Source organism: Dipodomys ordii, unplaced genomic scaffold, assembly GCF_000151885.1.
Source record: "Dipodomys ordii isolate 6190 unplaced genomic scaffold, Dord_2.0 Scaffold138, whole genome shotgun sequence".
NCBI classification, from domain to species: Eukaryota; Metazoa; Chordata; class Mammalia; order Rodentia; family Heteromyidae; genus Dipodomys; species Dipodomys ordii.
Genome location: NW_012267354.1, coordinates 45,150 through 69,608, shown reverse-complemented (window position 1 = coordinate 69,608; position 24,459 = coordinate 45,150). Strand labels below are relative to the sequence as shown.

The following is a 24,459-nucleotide window of genomic DNA, read 5'->3' as shown; positions in this document are numbered from 1 at the left end:
AGCAGCGGAGAGGTTACCCTTCCACAGGTCTTCTCTCCGGACCTTCAAATCTCCCCGCTTCTAAACTACAAAATCCGTGTGACAGAAACGAGGGTGGGGCGCACCGGGGCCTCCTCGTCTTGCTCCCGCGGAGCGCCTGCGAAGGCCCGGCAGCCTGCCTCCTCTGCCGTCACCACAGCCCTCCGCGCCCCTGCTAACCAAATGTCCCCTTCTGCGTCCGCAGAGCCGTCCAGTCCATGGCTTCCTTCCGAGCAACCCCAGGCAGGGCTCCACTGGGCCCGGGATCGAGGCCGGCCACAGCCAGCCCCCCTATCCCGGTGCTGGGGTCTGGAGAAATCAGAGAAGTCCAGGAGGAGGACGAAGACGAGGAGCCGGCCGAGGTCTCCAGGGGATGTCCGCGTGTTCGAATACTAGGGTTTGGGGAACGGGGCCAGGCACTCGCCTTCTACCCCCAGGGATTAGATAAAATGACTAACGAGCAGTTAATATAGCCTGGCAAAATCCTGCCCTTCCCAGTGGTACAAATCATTGGTTTCCTTTTTTTTCCTCGTGGGGCAGATCCATCTGTGTGTGCTGTGGAATTCGGGATATCTGGGCATTGCCTACTATGACACTAGTGATTCTGTCATCCACTTTATGCCAGATGCCCCCGATCATGAGAGCCTCAAGCTTCTCCAAAGAGGTGGGGACAGAGCCACGAATTCCCCTGCTTTCTAGAACTGCAAGTGTGTCTCATTCATATGTCCTTATTTGACAACTTATGGTTGATTACTAAACACTTCCTCTTGTTTTTAGGAATCGTTTTTGTTGTTTTGTTTTGCCCATAGGGCTTGAACTCTGGCCTGGCTGGGGCACTGTCCCTGAGCTTTTGCTCAAGGCTAGCACTCTACCACTTGAGCCATGGCAACCCGCACCCCGTCTGGCTTTTTCTGAGTAGTTTTATTGGAGCTAAGAATCTTTTGTTTTTGTTTTTTTTTTGTTGTTGTTGGTCATAGGGCTTGAACTCTGGACCTTGGGACCTGTCCCTGGGCTCTTCAGCTCAAGGCTAGCTCTTTGCCAATTGAGCCACAGCACCACTTCCGACTTTTTCTGTGTATGTGGTACTGAGGAGTCGAACCCTGGGCTTCATGCATGCTAGGCAACCACTGTACCATTAGACCACATTCCCAGCCCCTGGAGCTAAGAGTCTTACAGACTTTCCTACCTAAGCAGGCTTCAAACTGAAATCCTCAGATCTCAGCCTCCTGAGTAGTTAAGATTACAGGTGTAAGGCACCAGCACCCATTTCATTATTCTTAAGTATTTACAGTATGTTAAGTGCTGCAGATCTAGTCCTGAGCATGTAAGTCATGACTCCTCAAGGGATTTAGTCTAGTGACAATCTTCAAGACATCTTTCTTTCCTCCTAGTACTGAGACTTCTATAAATCCCATAGGAATGAGACATATGCTCCCAATGTGCACATCCTACTTTTAGAGAAAATCTGAGAGGGAGAGAGCTTAGCCAAGAGAGTTTCCTCTTCCTTAAAAGATAAAGCTCCTTGGGGCTGGGAATGTGGCCTAGTGGTAGAGTGCTTGCCTAGCATGCATGAAGCCCTGGGTTCAATTCCTCGGTGTCACATCAACGAAAAGCTGGAAGTGGCGCTGTGGCTCAGGTGGTAGAGTACTAGCCTTGAGCAAAAAGAAGCTCAGGGACAGTGCCCAGTTTCAGCCCTAGGACTGCCAAAAAAAGAAAAAAAGATAAAGCTTCTTTAACTGCTTTTGTCTGTCTTCTCTTAAGTTCTGGATGAAATCAATCCTCAGTCTATTGTTACAAGTGCAAAACAGGATGAGAATATGACTCGGTTTCTAGGAAAGTTTGGTAAGGAAGAGGGAAAAGGAGAAAGGGCTAAGTTATGGAATGTTCCAAGAGGCTAGATAGAACTGGGAGAGTGGGAAGGAGGCACAGACTAAGGTACACATGGAATAATGGTCCTCTCTTTGCCTCCCACAGCCTTTGAGGAGCAGAGAGGGCCAAGGAGACCTGAAGTCGTATATTTGCCAAGTGTGGATTTTGGTATCTCCTTTGTGCTTTGCATCCCATCCTGATAGTCCTTCCCTGCTTTCCCAGCCCCACCCATCAACCTGAGATCTACTGCTAGACCGTGTGTGCGTGTGCGTGCATGCGTGCGTGTGTGTCTGTGTCTAATTGGTAATAAGAGTCTCATGGATTTTCCTGTCCAGTTTGGCTTTGAAGCACAATCCTCAGATCTCAGCCTCCTGAGTAGCTAGTATTATAGCATGAACCACCAGGCTTAGCTTTTTATTTTTTTTGGGGGGTCCGGTCATGGGGCCTGAACTCTGGGCCTGGGTGCTGTCCTTCAGCTTTTCAGCTCAAGGCTAGCACTCTACCACTTGAGCCACAGCGTCACTTCCAGCTTTTTTCTTTTTGCTTACGTGGTGCTGAGGAATCGAACCCAGGGCCTCATGCATGCAAGGCAAGCGCTCTACCACTGAACCACCTTCCCAGCCCCTTAGCTTTTTGTTTTAAATCCTCCTCATCTCCTTCATTCCCTATGACCTGTTTAAGACCTCTCTTGATCCTTGCTCTTTAATGACTTCCAGTGCAGACTTGGGTTAGGCATTTTTAGGGATAGGAGCCTGCCTTGAATGGAAGGAGTGATAAAACTTTTTGAACCCGGTGTCTCAGGCCTATAATCCTAGCTACTCAGGAGGCTGAGATCTGAGGATCGTGGTTCAAAGCCAGCCTGGGCAGGAAAATCCATGAGACTCTTTTTTTTTTTTTTGGTCGGTAGTGGGGCTTGAACTCTGGGCCTGGGTGCTGTCCCTCAGCTCTTCAGCTCAAGGCGAAAACTCTACCACTTGAGCTACAGCGCCACTTCCTGTTTTCTGGTGGTTTATTGGAGATAGGAGTCTCATGGTCTCTCCTGCCCGGGCTGGCTTTGAACCGAGATCCTCAGATCTCAGCCTCCTGAGTAGCTAGGATTACAGGCATGAGCCACCAGTGCCTGGCCATGAGACTCTTATCTCCAATTAGCCACCAGAAAACTGGAAGTGGCACTTTGGTTCAAGTGGTAGAGTGCTTGCCTTGAGCTGAACAGCTCAGGGACAGTGCCCAAGCCCACAGTTCAAGCCCCATGACCAACAAAAAAAATAAAATTTAAATAAATAAATAAAACCCCACACAAACTTTTTGAACAGCTTTGTTGGACTTTTCCCCTTAAAGTCATTTGTTGATATTAAAAAAGAAAAAGGACTGCCTTGGTGACCCTGATGGCCATAAGACACTTTTGTAAACTTCCTCGGTTTGCAGAAAGTACAGGGAATGCTCTATATTAGGGTATTAGTGCTATTAGTTCCTCTATCAGTATAATCTTTTGGGCCAACCCCTTGCCAATCTCACATATCTTTCTCTCCTGAATCCTTTATCTGTCTTTCTTTTTCCTTGTGAAAATAATGAAGAGAAGCCCAGCGCTGGTGGCTCACACCTATAATCCTAGCTACTCAGGAGGCTGAGATCTGAGGATCGCAGTTCAAAGCCAGCCTGGGCAGGAAAGTCCATGAGACTCTTATCTCCAATTAACTACCAGAAAACCAGAAGTAGCGCTGTGGCTGAAGTGTAGAGCCCTAGCCTTGAGTTGAAGAGCTGAGGGACAGCACCTAGGCCCAGAGTTCAAACCCTACAACCAACCAAAAAGAAAGAAAAAGAAAAGAGTGAAGAGTCACAGTCATGATCTATTAAAAAGTTATTGTAATGTACCTCCCCCCACAGGTATTCTCTTTTTTTGTCCTTTCTCAGATTGTGCTTTTAGCCAAATATCCTTCTCATATGTATGTACACACACACACATATACATCTATGTATATATATGTACATACATATATACATAACATAAAAAGAATTTAAGAACAATTTTTTGTTTTTTTCTTTAGCTTTCCATTAACTGCTATGTTAGCTTGGACAAGTTACATCATTTCTCTTGCTTTTACTCTCTTGTTCTTAAAATGGAGTGAAAAAATACGCTACTAGACCTTTCCCTCCCCAACTTCCCAAATAGGTCTAGAGATAAGCAAACAACGTCTTCTTTCTGGAAACTACTCGTTCATCCCAGAGTCTATGACTGCTACTGAGAAAATCCTCTTCCTCTCCTCAATTATTCCTTTTGACTGCCTTCTCCTGGTGAGCTGGGTCCTGAGGGTAAAGGAGGGGCTGTGTGGCCAATTGGAGAAAGGCACAAAAGTGTCAGCCCTAGGGCTATATTCTGGAAGGTTTTGGACCATTCCTGGAAAATAATAGTTTTCCCTAGTGTTGAGTAGCTTCTAAGATACAGTGTTCCTTACCTATATGGGAGTTAGGTTCCAGAGACCCCTGTGATAGGTTAAAATCCGTGAAGTAGTAATAAGTGGACCTCAATATAGAGAGGGTCGACTATATTAGGATTTATTGCTGCTGAATAAACAGGAGATTTATACAATGCTAATCCCCTCCCAGGTTCGGGCTCTTGGAGGATTGCTCAAGTTCTTGGGCCGAAGAAGAATTGGGGTTGAGCTGGAAGACTGTAATGTCAGCGTCCCCATCCTGGGCTTTAAGAAATTTGTGTTGTAGGTGATTCACTCTACTATCAACCAAAGTAAAGTGGGACTGGGAGGCTTAAAAAGTGAGCCTCAGGGCTGGGAAGGTGGCTCAGTGGTAGAGCACTTGTCTTGCATGCCTGAGGCCCTGGGTTCAATTCCTCAGCACCACATAAAAAGAAAAAAGCCAGTTTTTTCTTTCATACATGTGTTTCTAACGCATTTATAAGATTATCTCTTTGTTGCTTTGTATGTCCCTCCCCCACAGTATAACCCCTGCTTTCACTATATTTGATGTCAGTATAACTTGTGGAGGAGATGGGGAAAAACCAGTTGTTTAAGGATACAGGTGGATCTGATGCAACAATGAGAAGTACAAGTTGTCATGTCCAAAACGAGCTTTACAACGTCGGTGGGGGGGGGAGGGGAAAGGGGGGGGGGGAAGGGGGGAAGGAGAAGGATTGGGATGGGGGGGGAGGGGGGAGGCTGGGAAGGGATGGGAAGGGTAAACAAAGGAGGAGGCTGCAATGCTTGGTAAGAAATGTATGCATTATCCTGCCCATGCAATTGTAACCCCTCTGTACAGTTTGTTCACAAATAAAATAAAATAAAATTAAAAAAAAAAAAGCCAGAAGTGGCGCTTGGCTCAAGTGGTAGAACGCTAGCCTTGAGCTGAAGAGCTGAGGGACAGCACCCAGGCCCAGAGTTCAGGCCCCACGACCAGACCCAAAAATAAATAAATAAAAAATAAAGTGAGCCTCAGGTTTGGGGATAGGGGCAGCAAGCCAGTGGGTGAAATGTGCTGGGACACACAGGATAAAAGGGGCAGTGAAGCTGTGGGGAGAAGATGGAAATAATATTCAGAGAGGGGAGACAAGGAGTGGAGTTTCAGAATAAACGCAGATCTCTCATATCCCAGCTATCTTATCTCTGTTTTCTGTCCTCAGGACCCATCTGGTGAGCATAGATCAAGACACTTACAGGTGAGGAGGTAGAGGCAGTCTGCCATTCTGGGGAGAGAAAAGGATTGAGTCTAATGCTAATCATCTTAAAGAGGCTTTAGTTTCCCCAATCCTAGGGCTCTTAAGGTCTCTGTCCCTGAAGGAAAAGAAAGGATGATAGGTGAAAGAAGATAAAGGGAAGGAAGGGAGAAAAGCATGAAGGTCTTTCTACCCTTTCTTCCAGCTTCCATGCCTCCCTCCCTTTTCTCTTTCCTTCCCTTTTCAGTGTTGGGAATGGGAATGGAAGCCCACGCCTGCTGCATGCTGGGCACATTCTTTTCCCTTGAGCTATGGCCCCAGTCTATCATCCTCCTTTTCTGAAGGGAGAAACTGAGGCACAGAAAGATAAGGGATAAATCTTGCATCAAGATAGTCTCTGGGGTGGGAACTCGCCTCAAGTGCTAGAGCAGTTGCCCATTGTACACAAAGTTCTGGGTTTAATGCCCCCAGAGTGTGTTGGGGGAATATAATCTCAGGAACATTGTCCTGATCCTCATTCTGTTTTTTTTCAATCATCAATTCCCTTTCCCTTAAAAAAATCCAGGTTATCCCCAAACTCTTCCATTTCTCCCTGACAGTGTTCTACAGATTTTTAAGAGTGAGTCTCATCCCTCGGTGTACAAAGTGGCCAGTGGACTGAAGGAGGGGCTCAGCCTCTTTGGTAGGTGTGCCCATTCTTCTCCACATGCTATACAAAAGCAGTTGGCTGCCAAGATAAATCTCAGCCCATTTCTTCCCCTTGCAGTCCCATTGCCAATTTTCTCTTTCATGTCAATCCAGCTTTCTGGATTGTAACTCCTCAGAGTTTGTACCTGCTGTGAATTTTACCTGCTCCTTTATCTCTCACTCAGTGTTCTCTGCATCAGCTGCAACAACCAATTCTGTATTCATTCCTGGGTCTATATGAATGTTTCTTCTAGTTGGGAACCTGTGACTTTAGGAGGTCCTGTTGAAAGGAGTTATGTCACTATGGTAACTCCCTCTAGTTGATTTGCAGTCTTTATCACATACCTATGGCTTTAGAGTATATTAAGGACATGACTGCAAGTATCTGCAAGTATCTCAGTGGGTTGTATGTAATTTTTATGTATGTGTATTGGACTCTCGGTGAGTCATAGCTAGGCCTGTTCCAAATGTTTTTCTGGCTGAGTGTTCCTGTGAGTGTCCATTCCATCCCACATGTCCATGTATGGTAATGCCAGACCAACTTTGTGGCTAGATGCCAACTTTGGCAGCTTTTTTACTGTATATCTGAATCCATAAGCCATCTTGCCTTATAAAAAGTACATTCCCTCCCCTCTTACCCCCAGGAATCCTCAACAGATGCCGCTGTAAGTGGGGAGAGAAGCTGCTCAGGTGAGTGGGCTCAGACACACTACATACACACATGCCTGAGTTCTGTGTGTATACCATATACTGATGTCTACTTATTGTCTATAGACCCCCACACACCACCCTATCTACTACCCTTTATTGAATACTGGCTAAATGCACTAATTATTCTAGTAGCACCATGTAGTAGCTGCTGTTGCCTTCAATTTATGTTTTTAGCACAGATATACAATAACTATTGATGATACAGACTTGCATACACACAAGTAGCAGGAACAAGACCACAGACACTAGTTTAGCATAGGGTAATATCTTTAATAAATAAAAAAATCATTTCATATGTCAACTGGATGTGAAAGTGCATACCTCTAACCCCAGCTCTTCCCAGGCTAAAGAAGGATTGAAGCTGGGCACTGGTAGCTCATTCATGTAGTCCAAGCTCCTTAGGCAGCTGAGATCTGAGGTTTACAGTTCAAGCCAGGTCAGGAAAGTCCATGAGACTTTTATCTCCAAAATATTACCAAAACATCAGGAAGTGGAGCTGTGGCTCAAATGGTAGAGCACTAACTTTGAGCAAAAGAAGCTCAGGGAGCCGGGTGCTGGTGGCTCACACCTGTAATCCTAGCACTCAGGAGGCTGAGATCTGAGGATCATGGTTTAAAGCCAGCCTGGGCAGGAAAGTCTGTGAGACTCCTATTTCCAATAAACCACCAGAAAACTGGGAGTGGCGCTGTGACTCAAGTGGTAGAGTGCTCAACTTGAGCTGAAGAGCTGAGGGACAGCGCCCAGGCCCAGAGTTCAAGCCCCATGACCAACAAAAAAAAAAAAAGAAGGAAGAAGCTCAGGGACAGCTTCCAGGCCCTGAGTTCGTCCCAGGACTCCCCCCTGCAAAAAAAGAAAGAGGCGGGGGGGGGAGGGAGGGAAGGAAGGAAGGAAAGAAGATGAGGGGGATTGTGAGTTTAAGGCCAACCTGGGATACATAGCAAAGCAAAAAGCAAAAACAAATACTTAAGTGGTCTAGGGATCCAGAATGGTAGAATATTTGCCCTAGGTTCTGACCCTGGCAAAGCAAAATAACAAAACCAAACAACATCAAAAAGACCCACACCACATCTCAAAAATACTTTTCCAATGAGCTATTTTCTGATGACTCAAATTAGTTTTTAAACTCTGTATGTAGAATTCTAATTGCATATAATTGCCACACATAGTTTCTACAGGCACCTCAAAGTCAGATCATCCATACTGATGCCCTACAGACCTGCTCTTCTTCCTGCATCTTTAAAAAATTTTTATTTTTTGGTTAATGGCATTGCTGGCGGTATACTTTTCAAGCTATGAACTCTGGATTGATGCTTATCCTTCACTCCATATTCAATTATTCACTAATGTCTCTTGATCCTATCCCAAAATCTCAGCCATCGCTTTCACCCTCTTCCCACTGCTTCAGTTCTGGCAATCATGATTTCTAACCTGGAGCATTTGGCTCCAGATTGGTTTCTTCTAATTTCTTCTTTTTCCATTCAATCCTTCTAAACTACCAACTATTCCAACACAGAGATATGAGCATATTATACACTTTTATTTATTTATTTTGTGGTGCTGAGGAATCGAACCCAGGGCCTCATGCATGCAAGGCAAGCACTCTTACCACTGAGCCACCTTCCCAGCATTATAGGCTTTTATTAAAAAACTTTAAGTAGAAACAAAATAACAGGATGAAGATTAGCATGTGTAGTGGTATGAGGTTGCAGTAGGAGGTTCGGGCTCACATTCTTACACTCCTCAGAAGTCCTTTCCTATTTAATCCAGCTTGTATTCTATTCATTTCGGACTTCTTGTCATTGTAGAAATAGATCATACCAGCCGGGCGCTGGTGGCTCACGCCTGTAATCCTAGCTACTCAGGAGGCTGAGATCTGAGGATCGCAGTTCAAAGCCAGCCCGGGCAGGAGAGACCGTGAGACTCCTATCTCCAATAAACCACCAGAAAACCGGAAGTGGCGCTGTAGCTCAAGTGGTAGAGTGCTCGCCTTGAGCTGAAGAGCTGAGGGACAGCGCCCAAGCCCAGAGTTCAAGCCCAACGACCGCAAAAAAAAAAAAAAAAAAGAAATAGATCATACCCATGTTTATCATTTTTCACTCTGGAAAGTCTTTTGCCTGTTTCTTCCTTGTAAAAAAAACTTCAAGATTAGTCAGGTGCCGTTGGCTCAAGCCTGTAATCCTAGCTACTCAGGAGGCTGAGATCTGAGGATCACAGTTCAAAGCCAGCCCGGGCAGGAAAGTCCATGAAACTATTATCTTCAATAAACTACCAGCAAACTGTGGTTCAAGTGGTAGAGCACTAGCCTTGAGCTGAAGAACTGAGGGACAGCACCCAGGCCCAGAGTTCAAGCCCCACAACCGACAAAAAAACAAAAACAAAAAAACAAACAAAAGCCTTCAAGATTCAAATCAGCTGATTTATTTTCTTTCTTTCCTTCCTTCTTTCCTCTTTTATTTTTAACCAGTCCTAGAGCTTGAACTCAGGCCTTGGGCCCTGTCCCTGAGCCCCTCTCTGCTCAAGGCTAGTACTCTACCACTTGAGCCACAGTGTCATTTCTGGCTTCTCTGTTTATATGGTACTGAGGAATCGAGCCCAGGGCTTCATGCATGCTAGGCAAGCAGTCTGCCACTAAGCCACATTCCCAGTCCTTCTTTCCTCCTTCTTGCCTCCCTTTCTCCTCCTTTCTTCCTTCCTTCCCTCCCTTCTTCCTTTACCCTTCCTCCCTTCCTTCCTTTCTTTCATGCTAGCAATGGGATTGGAACTCAGGGCCTCACTTTCTCATTTGGCTTTTTTTTCCGCTCAAAACTGGCATTCTACCACTTGAGCCAACCTCCACTTCCAGCTTCTGTCTCTCAGATTTGTCTGCTTACGCTAGTTTTGAACCTCAGATCTTAGCCTGCTGAGTAACTAGAATTAATTACAATTGTGAGTTACCTGTATCTGGTCAACTATCAACTTTCTGATGAAAATTTTACAAGCACCTCTAAGGGGGATGGAGGTATGACTCAATTGGTAGAGTTCCTGCTAGCAAGTATAAAGCCCGGAGTTCAAATCCCAGTGCAACGAAAACAAAAACCTTTTTTTTTTTTGCCAGTCCTGGGCTTTGAATTCAGGGTCTGGGTACTATACCTGACCTTCTTTTGCTCAAGGCTGACACTTTGCCACTTGAGCCACAGCTCCATTTCCAGCTTTTTTGGTAGTTTATTGGAGATTAGAGTCTCACTGAAGTCAATGTCTTGGCTGGCTTTAAACCTTGGTTTTCAGATCTCAGCCTCCTGAGTAGCTAGGATTACAGGTGTGAGCCACCAGTGCCTGGCTAGAGGTTGTTGTTTTGTCCATCGTGGGGCTTGCACTCAGGGCCTAGGCTCTGTCTCTGACCTCTTTTGCTCAAGGCTAGTGCTCTACCCTTTGAGCCACGGCTCTACTTCTTATTTTCTGGTGATTAATTGGAAATAAGTCTCACGGGCTTTCCTGCCCCAGGGTTGGCTTTGAACCTTAATCTTCAGATCTCAGTCTCCTGAGAAGCTAGGATTACAGGTGTGAATCATCAGCACCCAGATATGCAACCTTTTTTTTTTTTTGTCGGTCGTGGGGCTTGAACTCTAGGCCTGGGCGCTGTCCCTCAGCTCTTCAGCTCAAGGAGTGCTCTACTGCTTGAGCCACAGCGCCACTTCCAGATATACAACCTTTTGATGTGCACTTTTCTTGTGTTATATAGTGCTTGTGTGTGTGTGTGTGTGTTTGTGCTGGTCCTGTGCTTGAACTCAGGTCCTGAGTATTGTCCCTGAGCTTCTTTTGCCTAAGGCTAATGCTCTACTATCCAGCCAGAACTTCACTTCTGGCTTTTTGGGGATAGTTTATCAGAAATAAGAGTTTTATGGAGTTTTCTGCCTGGGACTGCTTTGAATTGCAGTCCTCAGATCTTAGTCTCCTGAGTAGCTAGAATTACAGGTTTGAGCCACTGATGCCTGGCTTCATTTACGTTTTTCAGTTCCACTGTCATAGCAAGTTAGAATTAGTCATTAGAGAATCTTCTTGTTTCTGTAACTGTGAACTCTGTCCAGTGGTCATTTCTATTACTTCAGTGCCTGACCTATGGACTTGTAGGTGGAGTACTCTGAGTAAACATAACATACAAATCCAAGCATACCATTCATATCATCTCTAAAAACTCAGAGTGAAGTGCTGGTGGCTCACACCTGTAATCCTAGCTACTCAGAAGGCTGAGATCTGAGGATTGCAATTTGAAGCCAGATGAGGTAGTAAAGTTTGTGAGACTCTTATCTCCCGTTAACCACCAGAAAACGAACTGAGCTGTGGTTCAAGGGGTAGGGTGCTAACCTTGAGTAGAAAAGCTCAAGGACAGTGCCTAGACCCTGAGGTGAGGCCTCATAATCAACCAAAAAAATAAATAAATAAGGCTGGGAATGTGGCTTAGTGGTAGAGTGCTTACCTAGAATGCATGAAGCCCTGGGTTCAATTCCTCAGCACCACATAAATAGAAAAAGCCAGAAGTGGTGCTATGGCTCAAGTGGTAGAATGCTAGCCTTGAGCAAAAGAAGCTCAGGGACAGTGTCCAGGCCCTGAGTTCAAGCCCCAGGACTGGCAATGATAATAATGATAACAACAAAAACAACAACCCATAGTGGAAACCTTCGCTAGCCTACAGGAGCACAATCCTTTTCCCACAACCCTCTGGAGGGGGATTAATTTAGAATAATCTCTGAGGTCATCTGCAGGCAATTGGTAGGGTAATTGAAATACTCCAGTGCTTCAAGTTTAAATCTCTAATCTCAATCAGGGATGAAAGGAAGGAATTCTCTGTCCATGAGCCTAAAACACCCTGTCCTCACATGGACAGAGCATTTTGATCACAAGATCACCACGTGAACAGGGCATTTTAGGCACGTGGACAGGGCACTTTGATCACGTGATCAGCACGTGGACAGGGCACTTTAATCACGTGATTACCACGTGGACAGGGCATTTTGATCACATGATCACCACGTGGACAGGGCTGGACAGGGCTTTTTCGGCACCTGGACAGGGCACTTTGATCACGTGATCACCACGTGGACAGGGCATTTTGATCATGAGATCACCACGTGGACGGGGCGTTTTGATCAGGTGATCACCACGTGGACAGGACTTTTTTTTAGGCACCTGGACAGGGCACTTTGATCACGTGATCACCACATGGATAGGGCATTTGATCATATGATCATCAGGTGAACAGGGCTTTTTAAGCACGTGGACAGGGCGTTTTGATCACGTGATCACCATGTGGACAAAGGCATTTTAGGCACCTGGACAGGGCACTTTGATCACGTGATCACCACGTGGATAGGGCATTTGATCATATGATCATCAGGTGAACAGGGCTTTTTAAGCACGTGGACAGGGCCTCTTGATCACGTGATCATCATGTGGACAGGGCAGTTGATTATGTGATCATCACATGGACAGGGCTTTTTAGGCACGTGGATAGGGCACTTTGATCACGTGATTACCACGTGGACAGGACATTTGATCACGTGATCATCATGTGGACAGGGTTTTTTAGGCATGTGGACAGGGCATTTTGATCATGTGATCATCACGTGGACAGGGCGTTTTAGTCACTTGGACACGGCACTTTGATCACGTGATCACCATGTGGACAGGGCATTTTGATCACCTGATCATCATGTGGACAGGACACCTTATCACATGATCGCCACGTGGACAGGGCATTTTGATCATGTGATCATTACGTGGACAGGGAGTTTTAGGTACATGATCATCACGTGGACAGGGCTTTTTATGCATGTGGACAGGGCACCTTGATCACGTGATCGCCACGTGGACAGGGTACTTTGATCACGTGACCATCACGTGGACAGGGCATTTTAAGCACCTGGACAGGGCACTTTGATCACCACTTGGAGAGGGCATTTTGATCACGTGATCACGTGGACAGGGCTTTTTAGGCACATGGATGCCAAACTTTGATCACGTGATCATCATGTGGACAGGGCCTTTTAGGCACATGGACAGGGCACTTTGATCACGTGATCACCACGTGGACAGTACATTTTGATCACATGATCCTCACGTGGACAGGGCGTTTTAGGCATGTGGAGAGGACATTTTGATCAAGTGATCATCATGTGGACAGGGTGTTTTAGGCACGTGGACAGGGCACTTTGATCGCGTGATCACCACGTAGAGAGGGCGTTTTAGGGACGTGGACTGGACATTTTGATCATGTGATCATCAAGTGGACAGGGTGTTTTAGTCACGTGGACAGGGCACTTTGATCACATGATCAGCATGTGGACAGGGCACTTTGATCACGTGATCATCACGTGGACAGGATATTTTGATCATGTGATCACCACGTGGACAGGGCATCTTAGGCACGTAGACAGGGCAATTTGATCACGTGATCACCACGTGGACTGGGCATTTTGATCACGTGATCATCATGTGCACAGGGCATTTTAGGCATGTGGACAGGACATTTTGGTCACGTGATCATCACGTGCACAGGGCGTTTTAGGCACGTGGACAGGACATTTTGGTCACATGATCATCACGTGGACAGGGAGTTTTAGGCACGTGGACAGGGCATTTTGAACACGTGATCACCACGTGGACCGGGCATTTTGATCACGTGATCATCACGTGCACAGGGCGTTTTAGGCACGTGAGCAGGACATTTTGGTCACATGATCATCACATGGACAGGGAGTTTTAGGCACGTGGACAGGGCATTTTGAACACGTGATCACCACGTGGACAGGGCGTTTTAGGCACGTCGACAGGGCACTTTGATCACGTGATCACCATGTGGACAGGGCACTTTGATCACGTGATCATCATGTGGACAGGGCGTTTTAGGCACGTGGTCAGGGCATTTTGATCATGTGATCACCACGTGGTCAGGGCTTTTTAGGCTTGTGGACAGGGCATTTTGATCACGTGTTCAGCACGTGGACAGGGCATTTTAGGCACGTGGATAGAGCACTTTGATCTGGGTTCAGATGTTTCATATGTGATAGGCAGGCTCTGATATCATGAGTAGAAGGATGAACTAAGGACCCCACTGGCTTAAAGCTGACAGGGTGCTTAGAAGACAACTAAATGTCACAGTATGCTTTAAGGAGCACTGTCCTGGCAGTCTGAAGAGCTGAGTTTGAGACCCAGATGAACTTCTTATTAGCAGTGCTGTGGATCTGTGAAGAGCCTCATTTCCTTAGCTATAAAATTAGGCAATTTGGCTTGACTAAGATCTGCTAAGGCATTAGCAAAACATCAGACAGGGATATCTAGATGTTTCACAAAATGTCTGCTTAATGAGGCTCATATGCTCTCCAAAAGTGGGACAGATATACATTGCTGTGACAGAAGCCCTCCCCCTGTGACCAAGGAGAAAGTAGACATTTTTTAAATCCACCCTTGAATTAACTGGTTCTTCTGTTTCATTCTAGTTGGAGGCTCTGCCCCAGGGTAACTGATTATAGACTAAATGTGAGATGTGTATCCTCAGGCTCCAGTGTTTCCACACACTGGCTCTTTGATAAAATGCTTAATGGTTTGTTCTAATGTAGAAAAGAATCCCTGGGCTCAACTTCTTAGTTTCACTTTTTTTTTTTTAAATCGGTCCTGGGGCTTGAACTCTGGTTCTAGGCACTGTCCCTCAGCTTTCAGCTCAAGGCTAGCACTCTACCACTTGAGCCACAGCACCACTTCCAGCTTTTTCTGTTTATGTGGTGCTGAGGAATCAAACCCAGAGCCTCATACATGTGAGGCAAGCACTCTACCACTGAGCCACCTTCCCAGCTCCCCTGGCTGGCTTTGAACCACGATCTCCAGATCTCAGCCTCCCAAGTAGCTAGGATTACAGGTGTGAGTCACTAGTGCCCTCCTAAGAGACTCTTATCTCCAATAAACCACCAGAAAACTGAGATGGTGCTATGACTGGGAGAGCACTAGCCTTGAGCTGAGGGACAGCGCCCAGGTCCAGAGTTCAAGCCCCATGACCAAGGAAAAAACAAACAAACCCATCTAAGCAATAGTACCCAGACACAATGCTCAAGCCTTAGTACTGGTAAGACAGAAAGAAAAGAAAAGATCAGAGAGAGGGAGGGAGAGAGGACGAAAAGAAAGAAAAGAAGAAAAAAGCCAGGTGCTAGTGGCTCACACTCGTAATCCTAGCTTCTCAGGAGGCTAAGATCCAAGGGTGGGGTTTGAGCCAGCAAGGGAGGAAAGTTTGTGAGACTCTCATCTCCAATAAACTATTCAGAAAAAAATGGAAGTGGTGCTGTGGCTCATGTGGTAGAACGCTATCCTTGAACAAAAGAAGGTCAGGGACAGTGCCCAGAACTAGAATTTAAGCCCCATGACCAGAGGGGGGGTCGGAGGGGGAGAGAAAAGACAATCTTCATTGATGCTTCTCAAATGACCCTCCCCTCCTCAAATATTTTTCCTTGCAGAGATAGACTTTACTATGACTTACAGGCTTACTGCACATGGAATAGTTAATGTAATTTCCCAGGAAGAACTTGAAAAGACAAATATCTGTGCTATTACCCAGAGATACTTCACAGCTAAATACAGATATGCAAACTCGTACTGACTCACCCTCTCCCACTCCACCACAGAGAGAGCAACAGTGTTGGCACACAAATACTTTAACACACTGCTCTCCTAAAATATTGACAAGCTCCATCACACATCCACATGGAATAACAAATGGTCTTATCTATCAAAAGCATCCTATACACAGTTTTGTTGTAACCATTTTTCTTTTTGTTTTTCTTTTTTGGGTCCAGTCGTGGGGCCTGAACTCTGGGCTTGGGCGCTGTCCCTCAGCTCTTCAGCTCAAGGCTAGCGCTCTACCGCTTGAGCCACAGCACCACTTCTGGCTTTTTTCTTTTTGCTTATTTGGTACTGAGGAATCAAACCCAGGGCCTCATGCATGCAAGGCAAGCGCTCTACCACTGAGCCACCTTCCCAGCCCGCAGCCATTTTTCAATAAACACACATAAGCACCCACATAGGTAGGACTCTGCCTTTGCCAGAATAATTCCTATAACAAGTCAGAAATACATATTGCCACAATCCCCAAGGAAGGACTTCCAAATACATTTTAGAAACTTGAGACAAAGACAAGAACGAGTACAAGTGTGATTTCTAAGCTTTCCATCCCAACTCTCACTTCCAGGCTATGGTTCACACGTCCAACACAGGACCTCGGGGAGCTCAATTCACGTCTAGACGTCATACAGTTTTTTCTGCTGCCCCAGAATCTGGACATGGCTCAGATGCTGCACAGGCTCATGAGTCACATCAAGAACGTGCCTGTGAGCCCAAGATGGGGATCAGGGATGGGGGAAAGGAGGTTGAGGGCTAACAGTGGATGATGTGTTTCTTGAGAGACATCCTGGCAGGAGAGGGGAAAGTGACTGTTTCCTTATCTGCCTTTAGCTTATTCTGAAACGCATGAAGCTGTCTCACACCAAGGTCAATGACTGGCAGGTTCTGTATAAGGTAAGACCTCCCCTTTCATTTATTTATTTATTTTTAATCTTGCTCTGGTAGCCTATGCTAAGCCTCCAATACACGATCCTTTTACCTCTGCTCTCCTGAGTGCCACTACACTCCATGTAAGGCCTCCTTCTAAACTCTTGAAGTCCAAGTTAAATTTGAACTATGTTCCTCTACACTGGTCACTCTGTCCAACTTTATCCTATTACTCTTAAAAACAGAAACACTGGGGGCTGGGAAGGTGGCTCAGTGGTAGAGCGCTTGCCTTGCAAGCCTGAGGCCCTGGGTTCGATTCCTCAGCACCATATAAGCAAAAAAGAAAAAACCCGGAAGTGGCACTGTGGCTCAAGTGGTAGAGTGCTAGCCTTGAGCTGAAGAGCCGAGGGACAGCGCCCAGGCCCAGAGTTCAGGCCCCACAACCGGACCCAAAAAAAAAAAAAAAAACAGAAACACTGGCTGGGCGCTGCAGCTCACACCTATAATCCTAGCTACTCAAGAGGCTGAGATCTGAGGATTGTGTTTCAAAGCCAGCCCAGGCAGGAAAGTCTGTGAGATTCTTATTTCCATTTAACCACCAGAAAACCAGAAGTGGCACTGTGGCTCAAGCTGTAGAGCACTTGCCTTGAGCTGAAGAGCTCAGGGACAGTGCCCAGGCCCAGAGTTCAAGCCCCACGACTGTCAAAAAAAATAAAGAAAACAAGTGGTTTGGTTTTTTTTTTTGTTTTTGTTTTTTCTTTTGGTCAGTTGTAGAGCTTGAAACTCAGGGCCTGGGCACTGTCCTGATTTTTTTCACTCAAGGCTAGTGCTCTAACACTCCAAACCACAGTGCCATTTCCAGTTTTCTGGTGGTTAACTGGAGATAAGAGTCTCACAGAATTTTCTGCCCAGGCTGGCTTCGAATCATAATCCTCAGATCTCAGCCTCCTGAGTAGCTAATATTACAGGCATGAGCCACTGTCACCCAGCTAATGGACCTCTCTCTTGCTTAGCTTTTTCACTGAAAGCTAACACTTTACCATTTGAACCATCCCTCTACCTTCACTCTCAGATTTTTATTGGTTAGTTGGACATGAGAGTCTAAACCTCCCAGATTTGTCTGCCTGACATGGCTTTGAACTGGGATCCTCAGATATCAGCCTTCTGGGTCGCTAGAATTGCAGGTATAAGCTACCAGTGCCTGGCTTAAAACAAAACAAAATAAAAACCCACCTTTGTATTGTGGAAAGTATCAAAAAATATTTACAGGCCAGGGCTGGTGACTTACTAGCTCTAACCCTAGCTTCTCAGTAGATGAGATTTGAGGACTGAGGTTGGAAGCCAGCCTAGATTGACAAAATTGATACTCTCATCTCCAATTATCCAGCAAAAAAGCCCCAAATAGAGGTATGGCTTAAGTGGTGGAGCATAAGCCTGGTGAGAGGCCCTGAGTTTGTGCCCCAGTACTGGCACATACATAAAAAAGAATTTAGAGCCCGTGGCTCAGGCCTGTAATCCTAGCTACTCAGAAGGCCAAGATCTGAGGATTGTGATTCAAAGCCAGACTGGGCAGAAAAGTCCCTGTGAGACTCTAATCTTCAATTAACCATTCAAAAACAGGTAGTGGAAGTATGGCTCAACGTGGTAGAGTGCTAGTTTTGGGCAAAATTGCTCAGGGACAGTGCCCAGGCCCTGAGATCAAGCTCCATGTCTGACAGGGGAAAAAAAAAGAATTTAGAGAAAATAGTATAATTAATCCCTTATACCACTATGTAGTTACTGCACTACAATTAATGCCAATCGTGTTTTATCTATATTTCTTTCACTTTCACTTCTTATTTTTTTGAGTCAACATACATTTGTAACATGAGATTTTATGGTGATATTTCCCTTTTTGCACGCAGTATACTTTGAACAACTTCATCTCCTCTGTCATATTCCCTTACCTTTCTCCTCTCCTAACACTTGGGAGGCCAAGAATGATTAAATAATTGCTCTAGAGTTATCTTTGTTTGTACCATTAGTGTTTTAGAAAACAAGTTATTTCCTTTTTAGCTGTTTTTTATCTTTCAGCTCTTTGTCTTTGTTTGTGCTGGTTATTTTTTAGATAGTCTCGCTTCCTGTTCAGGGGCACCTGTATCTTAAGCCACCTATTTTTGGCTTTCTGTGCATCCTGCACCACCATATCCATCTTCTCCTTTTGAGATGGAGTCTTAAAGACTTCTCTGGCCCAGTGCTGGTAGCTTATGCCTGTAATCCTAGCTACTCAGGAAGCTGAGGTCTGAGGATTGAACGTTCAAAGCCAGACCAAGCAGGAAAGTCTGTGAGACCCTTATCTCCAATTAGCCACCAGAAAATTGGAAGTGGAGCTGTGGTTCAAAGTGACAGAGTGCTGGCCTTGAGCAAAAGAGCATAGGGACAGTGCTCAGACCCTGAGTTCAAGCCCCAGGACTGACCAAAAAAAAAAAAAGACTTCTCTGCCCAACTTGTCCTCAGACTGTGATCCTCCAAATTTCAGACCTCCAAGTCACTAGGATTACAAGCAACTCTTTTTCTTTTTCTCTCTCTCTTTCTTTCTTTCTTTTTCCAGTTGTGGGGCCTGAACTCTGGGCCTGGGCGCTGTCCTTCAGCTCTTCAGCTCAAGGCTAGCGCTCTATCACTTAAGCCACAGTGCCACTTCCAGCTTTTTCTGCTTATGTGGTGCTGAGGAATCGAACCCAGGGTCTCATGCATGCACTCTACCACTGAGCCACCTTCCCAGCCCTCTTTTTTTGTTATTTTTACTTTATGTGTCTTCTCACGTTGGTTTTTGTTCTTCTCAGTCTGTCCATATCCCCTCCCCTTAGCTCACCTGAGTGGGGGTCATCTCCCTCATTGAGTTTCTCCTGCAGACGGTGTACAGCGCCCTGGGTCTGAGAGACGCCTGCCGCTCCCTGCCTCAGTCCATCCAGCTTTTTCGGGACATTGCCCAAGAGTTCTCTGATGATCTACACCACATCGCCAGCCTCATTGGGAAAGTGGTAAGTAGAAGGAAAGAGTCAGGGCACCCGGGGAGATAGGGAAAAGAATGGCGAAGAACGGGGGTGTGGGGAAGGTGGTGTGGGAGATGAGGAAACGTGTGAGCCCATGAGGTGTAACAGAACATTGGGTGCGTTTGCAGGGTGCAGGTTCTTGGACGGCAAGGGAAAAGCTGAGGGACAGGACAGAGGTGTGACGCTGGGTGATAAGAAATGGACTCTCCTTTATCTCCGCAGGTGGACTTTGAGGGCAGTCTTGCTGAAAATCGCTTCACTGTCCTCCCCAACATAGATCCTGAAATCGATGAGAGTGAGGGCTGAGTATGGGGTGTGCCTGTGAGCCCTGCAGTGGGGTGCGCCCCCCCTCAGCAAGCCGCCCCCACAGCTGGGGGTCATCATAAAACGAGAGCAAGGTCCTCACTCTTCATACCCATGTGTCTTCCATGTTCCTAGAAAAACGAAGGCTGATGGGTCTTCCCAGTTTCCTCACTGAAGTGGCTCGGAAAGAGCTGGAGAATCTGGACTCGCGTATCCCTTCGTGCAGTGTCATTTACATCCCTCTGGTGCGGGAAGGGGAGGAGGTGGAAGCCCATGGGGTCTTTTTGAGGTCCTATTAGGCTTATGGAGGCCATATTAGTAGCTAAGAGAACTTGTGGGGAATGTCATTTTTGTGTCACCCCCAGAAGGAAGGCCTGGGGGATACATACAAGAGTCTTAGGTTTCCCCTAAGGAAAAAAGGTACCCCCCCAATCCTATGTCTTTACTCTCCCCAGATCGGCTTCCTCCTTTCTATTCCCCGCCTGCCATCTATGGCAGAAGCCAGTGACTTTGAGATCGAGGGACTGGACTTTATGGTGAGTCTCCACCTGCCCGGGACTGATTAAGGAAAACAAATCTGCAAGTGAAGGAAGGATCTTACGCCATCACCACTGCCCATTTTGTGATCTCCTCTGTGGTTTTACTTTGAGATCACCACCTCTGAGACAAAGGAAAAAAGTCAAGTTGGGGGTACTAAAGGCTGAGCGAGAGAGTGGGAGGGTTGAGAAGGATCAAGAGATGTAACGCCCATAGCTTTGAACTCTCGTACTCAGTTTCTCTCAGAGGAGAAGCTGCACTATCGGAGCGCTCGAACCAAGGAGCTGGATGCACTACTGGGAGACCTGCACTGTGAAATCCGGGGTGAGAGGAGTGAAGTTGGTGGGAGGTGGGCAGCTAGCTGAGTCTCCAATGGCCTCCTCTTCTTGCTGTGTCTCTCTTACTCTGCTCTACATCGTCCCCATCTCTGACAGTCTCAGGCTCTGTCTTAGTTTCTGCATGCCTGGTTCCAGGTTTCTTTGTGGTCTCTGTCTTTCCTGCACTGTGCTCTGAAGCTGACTCTCGGCTCCCTCCCTCACCTGCCCCCAGACCAGGAGACCCTGCTGATGCACCAGCTGCAGTGTCAGGTGCTGGCGCGGGCAGCTGTCTTGACACCGGTATTGGACCTTGCTGCCCGCCTGGATGTCCTCCTGTCTCTTGCCAGTGCTGCCCGGGAGTATGGCTACTCAAGACCCCGCTACTCTTCCCAGCTCCATGGAGTAAGAATCCAGAATGGCAGGTAAGAACAAAGGGGGTGTTGATGGATACACAAGATGCCCAGAGGCCCCTTGTCTGAGGTGGAGCTGGGGTTACCCATCTGGATGCATGGGTCATATAAAGTGCCCCTCTGCCCACCACAGACACCCTCTGATGGAACTGTGTGCAAGAACCTTTGTGCCCAACTCCACAGAATGTGGTGAGGACAAAGGGAGAGTCAAAGTCATCACTGGACCCAATTCCTCAGGGAAAAGCATATATCTCAAACAGGTGAGAAGCCCAACATCCTGGCCCTCTACTGTCTTCCCCCGCCCCCCTGCTACCCCTGCCCAGCCAGCCAACCCAAGTCCTCTGCTCTTCCATCTTGTATTCTCATTTTCTACCTGAGAACCATGTTCTAAGAGATCATGCCGTGACTTGAATTCCCATGATCCACCTCTAAATAGGTCCATGCTATTTCCAAATAGGCCTCTGCTCTGTCCAAAGCTGGGGTGGGTGGCAGTGTGTTGTATACCTTTGTTCTTCTGTTACCCAGTAGCCATCTCTCTCTCTATCATCCTTGGCCTCAGCTAAGCCTCACGTTTACTTTCACCCACACCGCCAGTCTCTGAGTCCTGTCTCCTCTCCTGTTCAGGTTGGCTTGATCACTTTCATGGCCTTGGTGGGGAGCTTTGTGCCAGCGGAGGAGGCAGATATTGGGGCAGTGGATGCCATCTTCACCCGAATTCACAGCTGTGAATCCATTTCCCTCGGCCTCTCAACCTTCATGATTGATCTCAATCAGGTCAAAAGGAGCGAAGGAAGGAGGGATCAGGATGGGGACAATGAGGAAGGAACTGTCTCAGCAGAGCTCAGAATGTAATACCAAAAACACTTCTTGAGAACTGGGTCCTGGTGGCTCACGGCTGTAATCCTAGCTACTCAGGAGGCTGAGATCTGAGGATCGCAGTTCAAAGCCAACCCAGGCAGTTAAGTCCATGAGATTCTTATCTCAAATTAACCACCAGAAAAAAAACCTGGAAGTGACACTGTGGCTCCAAGTGGTAGAAAGCTAGCCTTGAGGGAAAGGGTTCAGAGACAGTGTCTAGCCCCGGTACACACACACACAGACAAAAGTAAAAACAATACCTCTTGAACCTTTGCTTTATGTGAGGCAAGGAAAGAATGAACAAAATGTGGATCATTAGAGGCCTTGCGTGCTAATGGAGCTTCCTTGTCCACCTTATGCCCACTAGGTGGCGAAAGCAGTGAATAATGCCACTGAGCAGTCTCTGGTCCTTATTGATGAATTTGGGAAGGGAACCAACACGGTGAGAGGGGAACTGGGGAGAGGGGGAGGGAGAGGGAGGAGGATGGAGACGCAGTTGAGTGTAGCCAGGCTTGGGAAACAACACGGATGTATGGGCAGAAAAGAAATAGAGAATGTGAGACGGGGCAAGGCCAGGGCAGATGTAGAAGGGTGCTGCTTGTAGCTCTACCCCTCCCTCCTGCCCTCCGTGCAGGTGGATGGACTGGCACTTCTGGCTGCCGTGCTTCGACATTGGCTGGCGCTTGGACCCATGTGCCCCCACATTTTTGTGGCCACCAACTTCTTGAGCCTTGTTCAGCTACAGCTACTACCTCAGGGACCCCTGGTACACTATTTGGTGAGGAAGCCAATCTACCTCAGGGACCCTTAAATGGAGCATTTCCCCAGTGTAAGGATTGGCTCCTCTATCAGAGCAGGGGTTCCCCAAGCAGGAGCCACGTTCCTGTCCTCTTCTCAGTCTGCACAGGAATTGCCCAAGCTTTTTCCCTCCTGGGCAGGAAGCAGGGTGGTTGATGACACACTGTCCGCCCCCCCTCACACCCTGCTTTTACAGATTTTTTTTCTTTTAAACTTTATGTGGTACAGAGGAACTGAACCCAGGGCCTCATGTATGCCAGGTAAGCGTTCTACCATTAAGCCACATTCTCAGCTTCCTCCCTGCCCCCGTTTTGTTCTCTTTTAAGACCATGGAGACTTGTGAAGATGGGGATGACCTTGTCTTCTTCTACCAGCTTTGCGAAGGGATTGCCAATGCCAGCCATGCCTCTCACACCGCCGCCCAGGCTGGCCTACCCGACAAACTCATTGCCCGTGCCAACGAGGTGATGAGATTCTGTGTCCAACCACCTTCATCTCAGGGCTCCCCTTGTCCCTTCCTTTGGAGATCTGGACTTCTGGGCCCCAAATAGTCCTCTGTTCTTCTTCAACTCCCCATGCCCCTCCTGCCTTCCATCTTGCTCCTAGGTCTCAGACTTGGTCCGCAGTGGAAAACCCATCCAGCCTGTCAAGGAGTTACTAAAGGAAAACCAAATAGAAAAGTAAGTGCATGGCCCCGGATGTGCATGGTACTCATCAATGACACATTGCTTCTTTCTTAAATCCCTACATCATCAAGGTGATAGGTTTCTTTTTTTTGGGTCCGGTCATGGGGCCTGAACTCTGGGCCTGGCGCTGTCCCTCAGCTCTTCAGCTCAAGGCTAGCGCTCTACCACTTGAACCACAGCACCACTTCCGGCTTTTTTCTTTTTGCTTATGTGATGCTGAGGAATCGAACCCAGGGCCTCATGCATGCAAGGCAAGCGCTCTACCACTGAGCCACCTTCCCAGCCCCAAGGTGATGGGTTTCTTATGCAGATTCTCTCCCTGGCTCGGGGACTCAGTTATCCATTCTTCTATAAGCCCCACCATTCTCTTTCTTCAGGTGCCAGGAATTAGTGGGTAAGTTCCTGAAACTGGATTTAGATGATCCCAACCTGGACTTGGACATCTTCATGGGACAGGAAGTGCTGCCTGCTGCCACCGCCATCCTCTGAGAGTCCTTCTGCCCTCCTGACTCCGGAGGCCCCAGGGACTGCCAGGCCCTTTGTTTCCTTATCCCCTTCAGACCCAGAGTCCTCAGGTTGCCTAGAAAATTTGTTTCATAGTAGGAATAAAGTGGCTTTTTTTTTTTCGGATGAAGTTATTGTTTCCAAAACAGAACACGAAAAACTAATAAACATCAAGCAGTCCACAGAGGAATGTGCCTCGTCTCAGTTTCAATACAAGGGTAATTCTGTAGGGAGACCTACAGTCTACCCCAGGGGTTTTATGAGAATAAATTACTTTGGAGAAGCCCTGCAAATACAGATTAGAGAGTCAGGCATGGTGGTGCATGCCTGTAACCCCAGTACTCAGGAGGATGAGGCAGGAGGATCAGGAGTTCATAATGAAATCCTGTCTTAGAACATACAAACTACAGTCCATTCCCCTCCCAAAACTGTTAAAAGTAGATTAGAGGCTATGTGGAGTGTCTTATGCCTGTAAAATAAGCTATGTGGAGACAGAAATTGAGAGGATCAGTTTGAGGGCAGCCTAGGGGAAAAGTTAGTGAGACCACTTCTCAATAA

The 24,459-nt window shown here is 46.9% G+C and overlaps 1 protein-coding gene across 1 annotated transcript; it reads left to right on the top strand.

The window, feature by feature from the left end:
- Positions 1-236: 236 nt before the first annotated feature.
- Msh5 (mutS homolog 5) lies at positions 237-24,005 on the top strand. The gene is made up of 24 exons (XM_013031103.1): positions 237-380; positions 559-682; positions 1,780-1,860; positions 1,993-2,055; positions 4,058-4,179; positions 4,492-4,601; positions 5,519-5,554; positions 6,151-6,233; positions 6,883-6,928; positions 16,158-16,296; positions 16,421-16,483; positions 19,348-19,476; positions 19,711-19,783; positions 19,927-20,036; positions 20,247-20,327; positions 20,565-20,652; positions 20,878-21,067; positions 21,189-21,315; positions 21,680-21,829; positions 22,281-22,355; positions 22,548-22,691; positions 23,038-23,175; positions 23,318-23,391; positions 23,775-24,005. The coding sequence occupies exons 1-24, from the start codon at positions 237-239 to the stop codon at positions 23,884-23,886; spliced, it is 2,502 nt and encodes an 833-aa protein (XP_012886557.1). The 3' UTR covers positions 23,887-24,005.
- The last annotated feature ends 454 nt before the right edge of the window (positions 24,006-24,459 follow it).

Excerpts from the sequence above, each read along its gene's own strand:
- Msh5 (XM_013031103.1), top strand. The coding sequence starts at position 237 with ATGGCTTCCTTCCGAGCAACCCCAGGCAGGGCTCCACTGGGCCCGGGA. Across the intron at positions 2,056-4,057 it reads TTTGCCAAGTGTGGATTTTG|GTCTAGAGATAAGCAAACAA; the intron begins GTATCTCCTTTG and ends CTTCCCAAATAG. Across the intron at positions 20,653-20,877 it reads CCTGCACTGTGAAATCCGGG|ACCAGGAGACCCTGCTGATG; the intron begins GTGAGAGGAGTG and ends ACCTGCCCCCAG.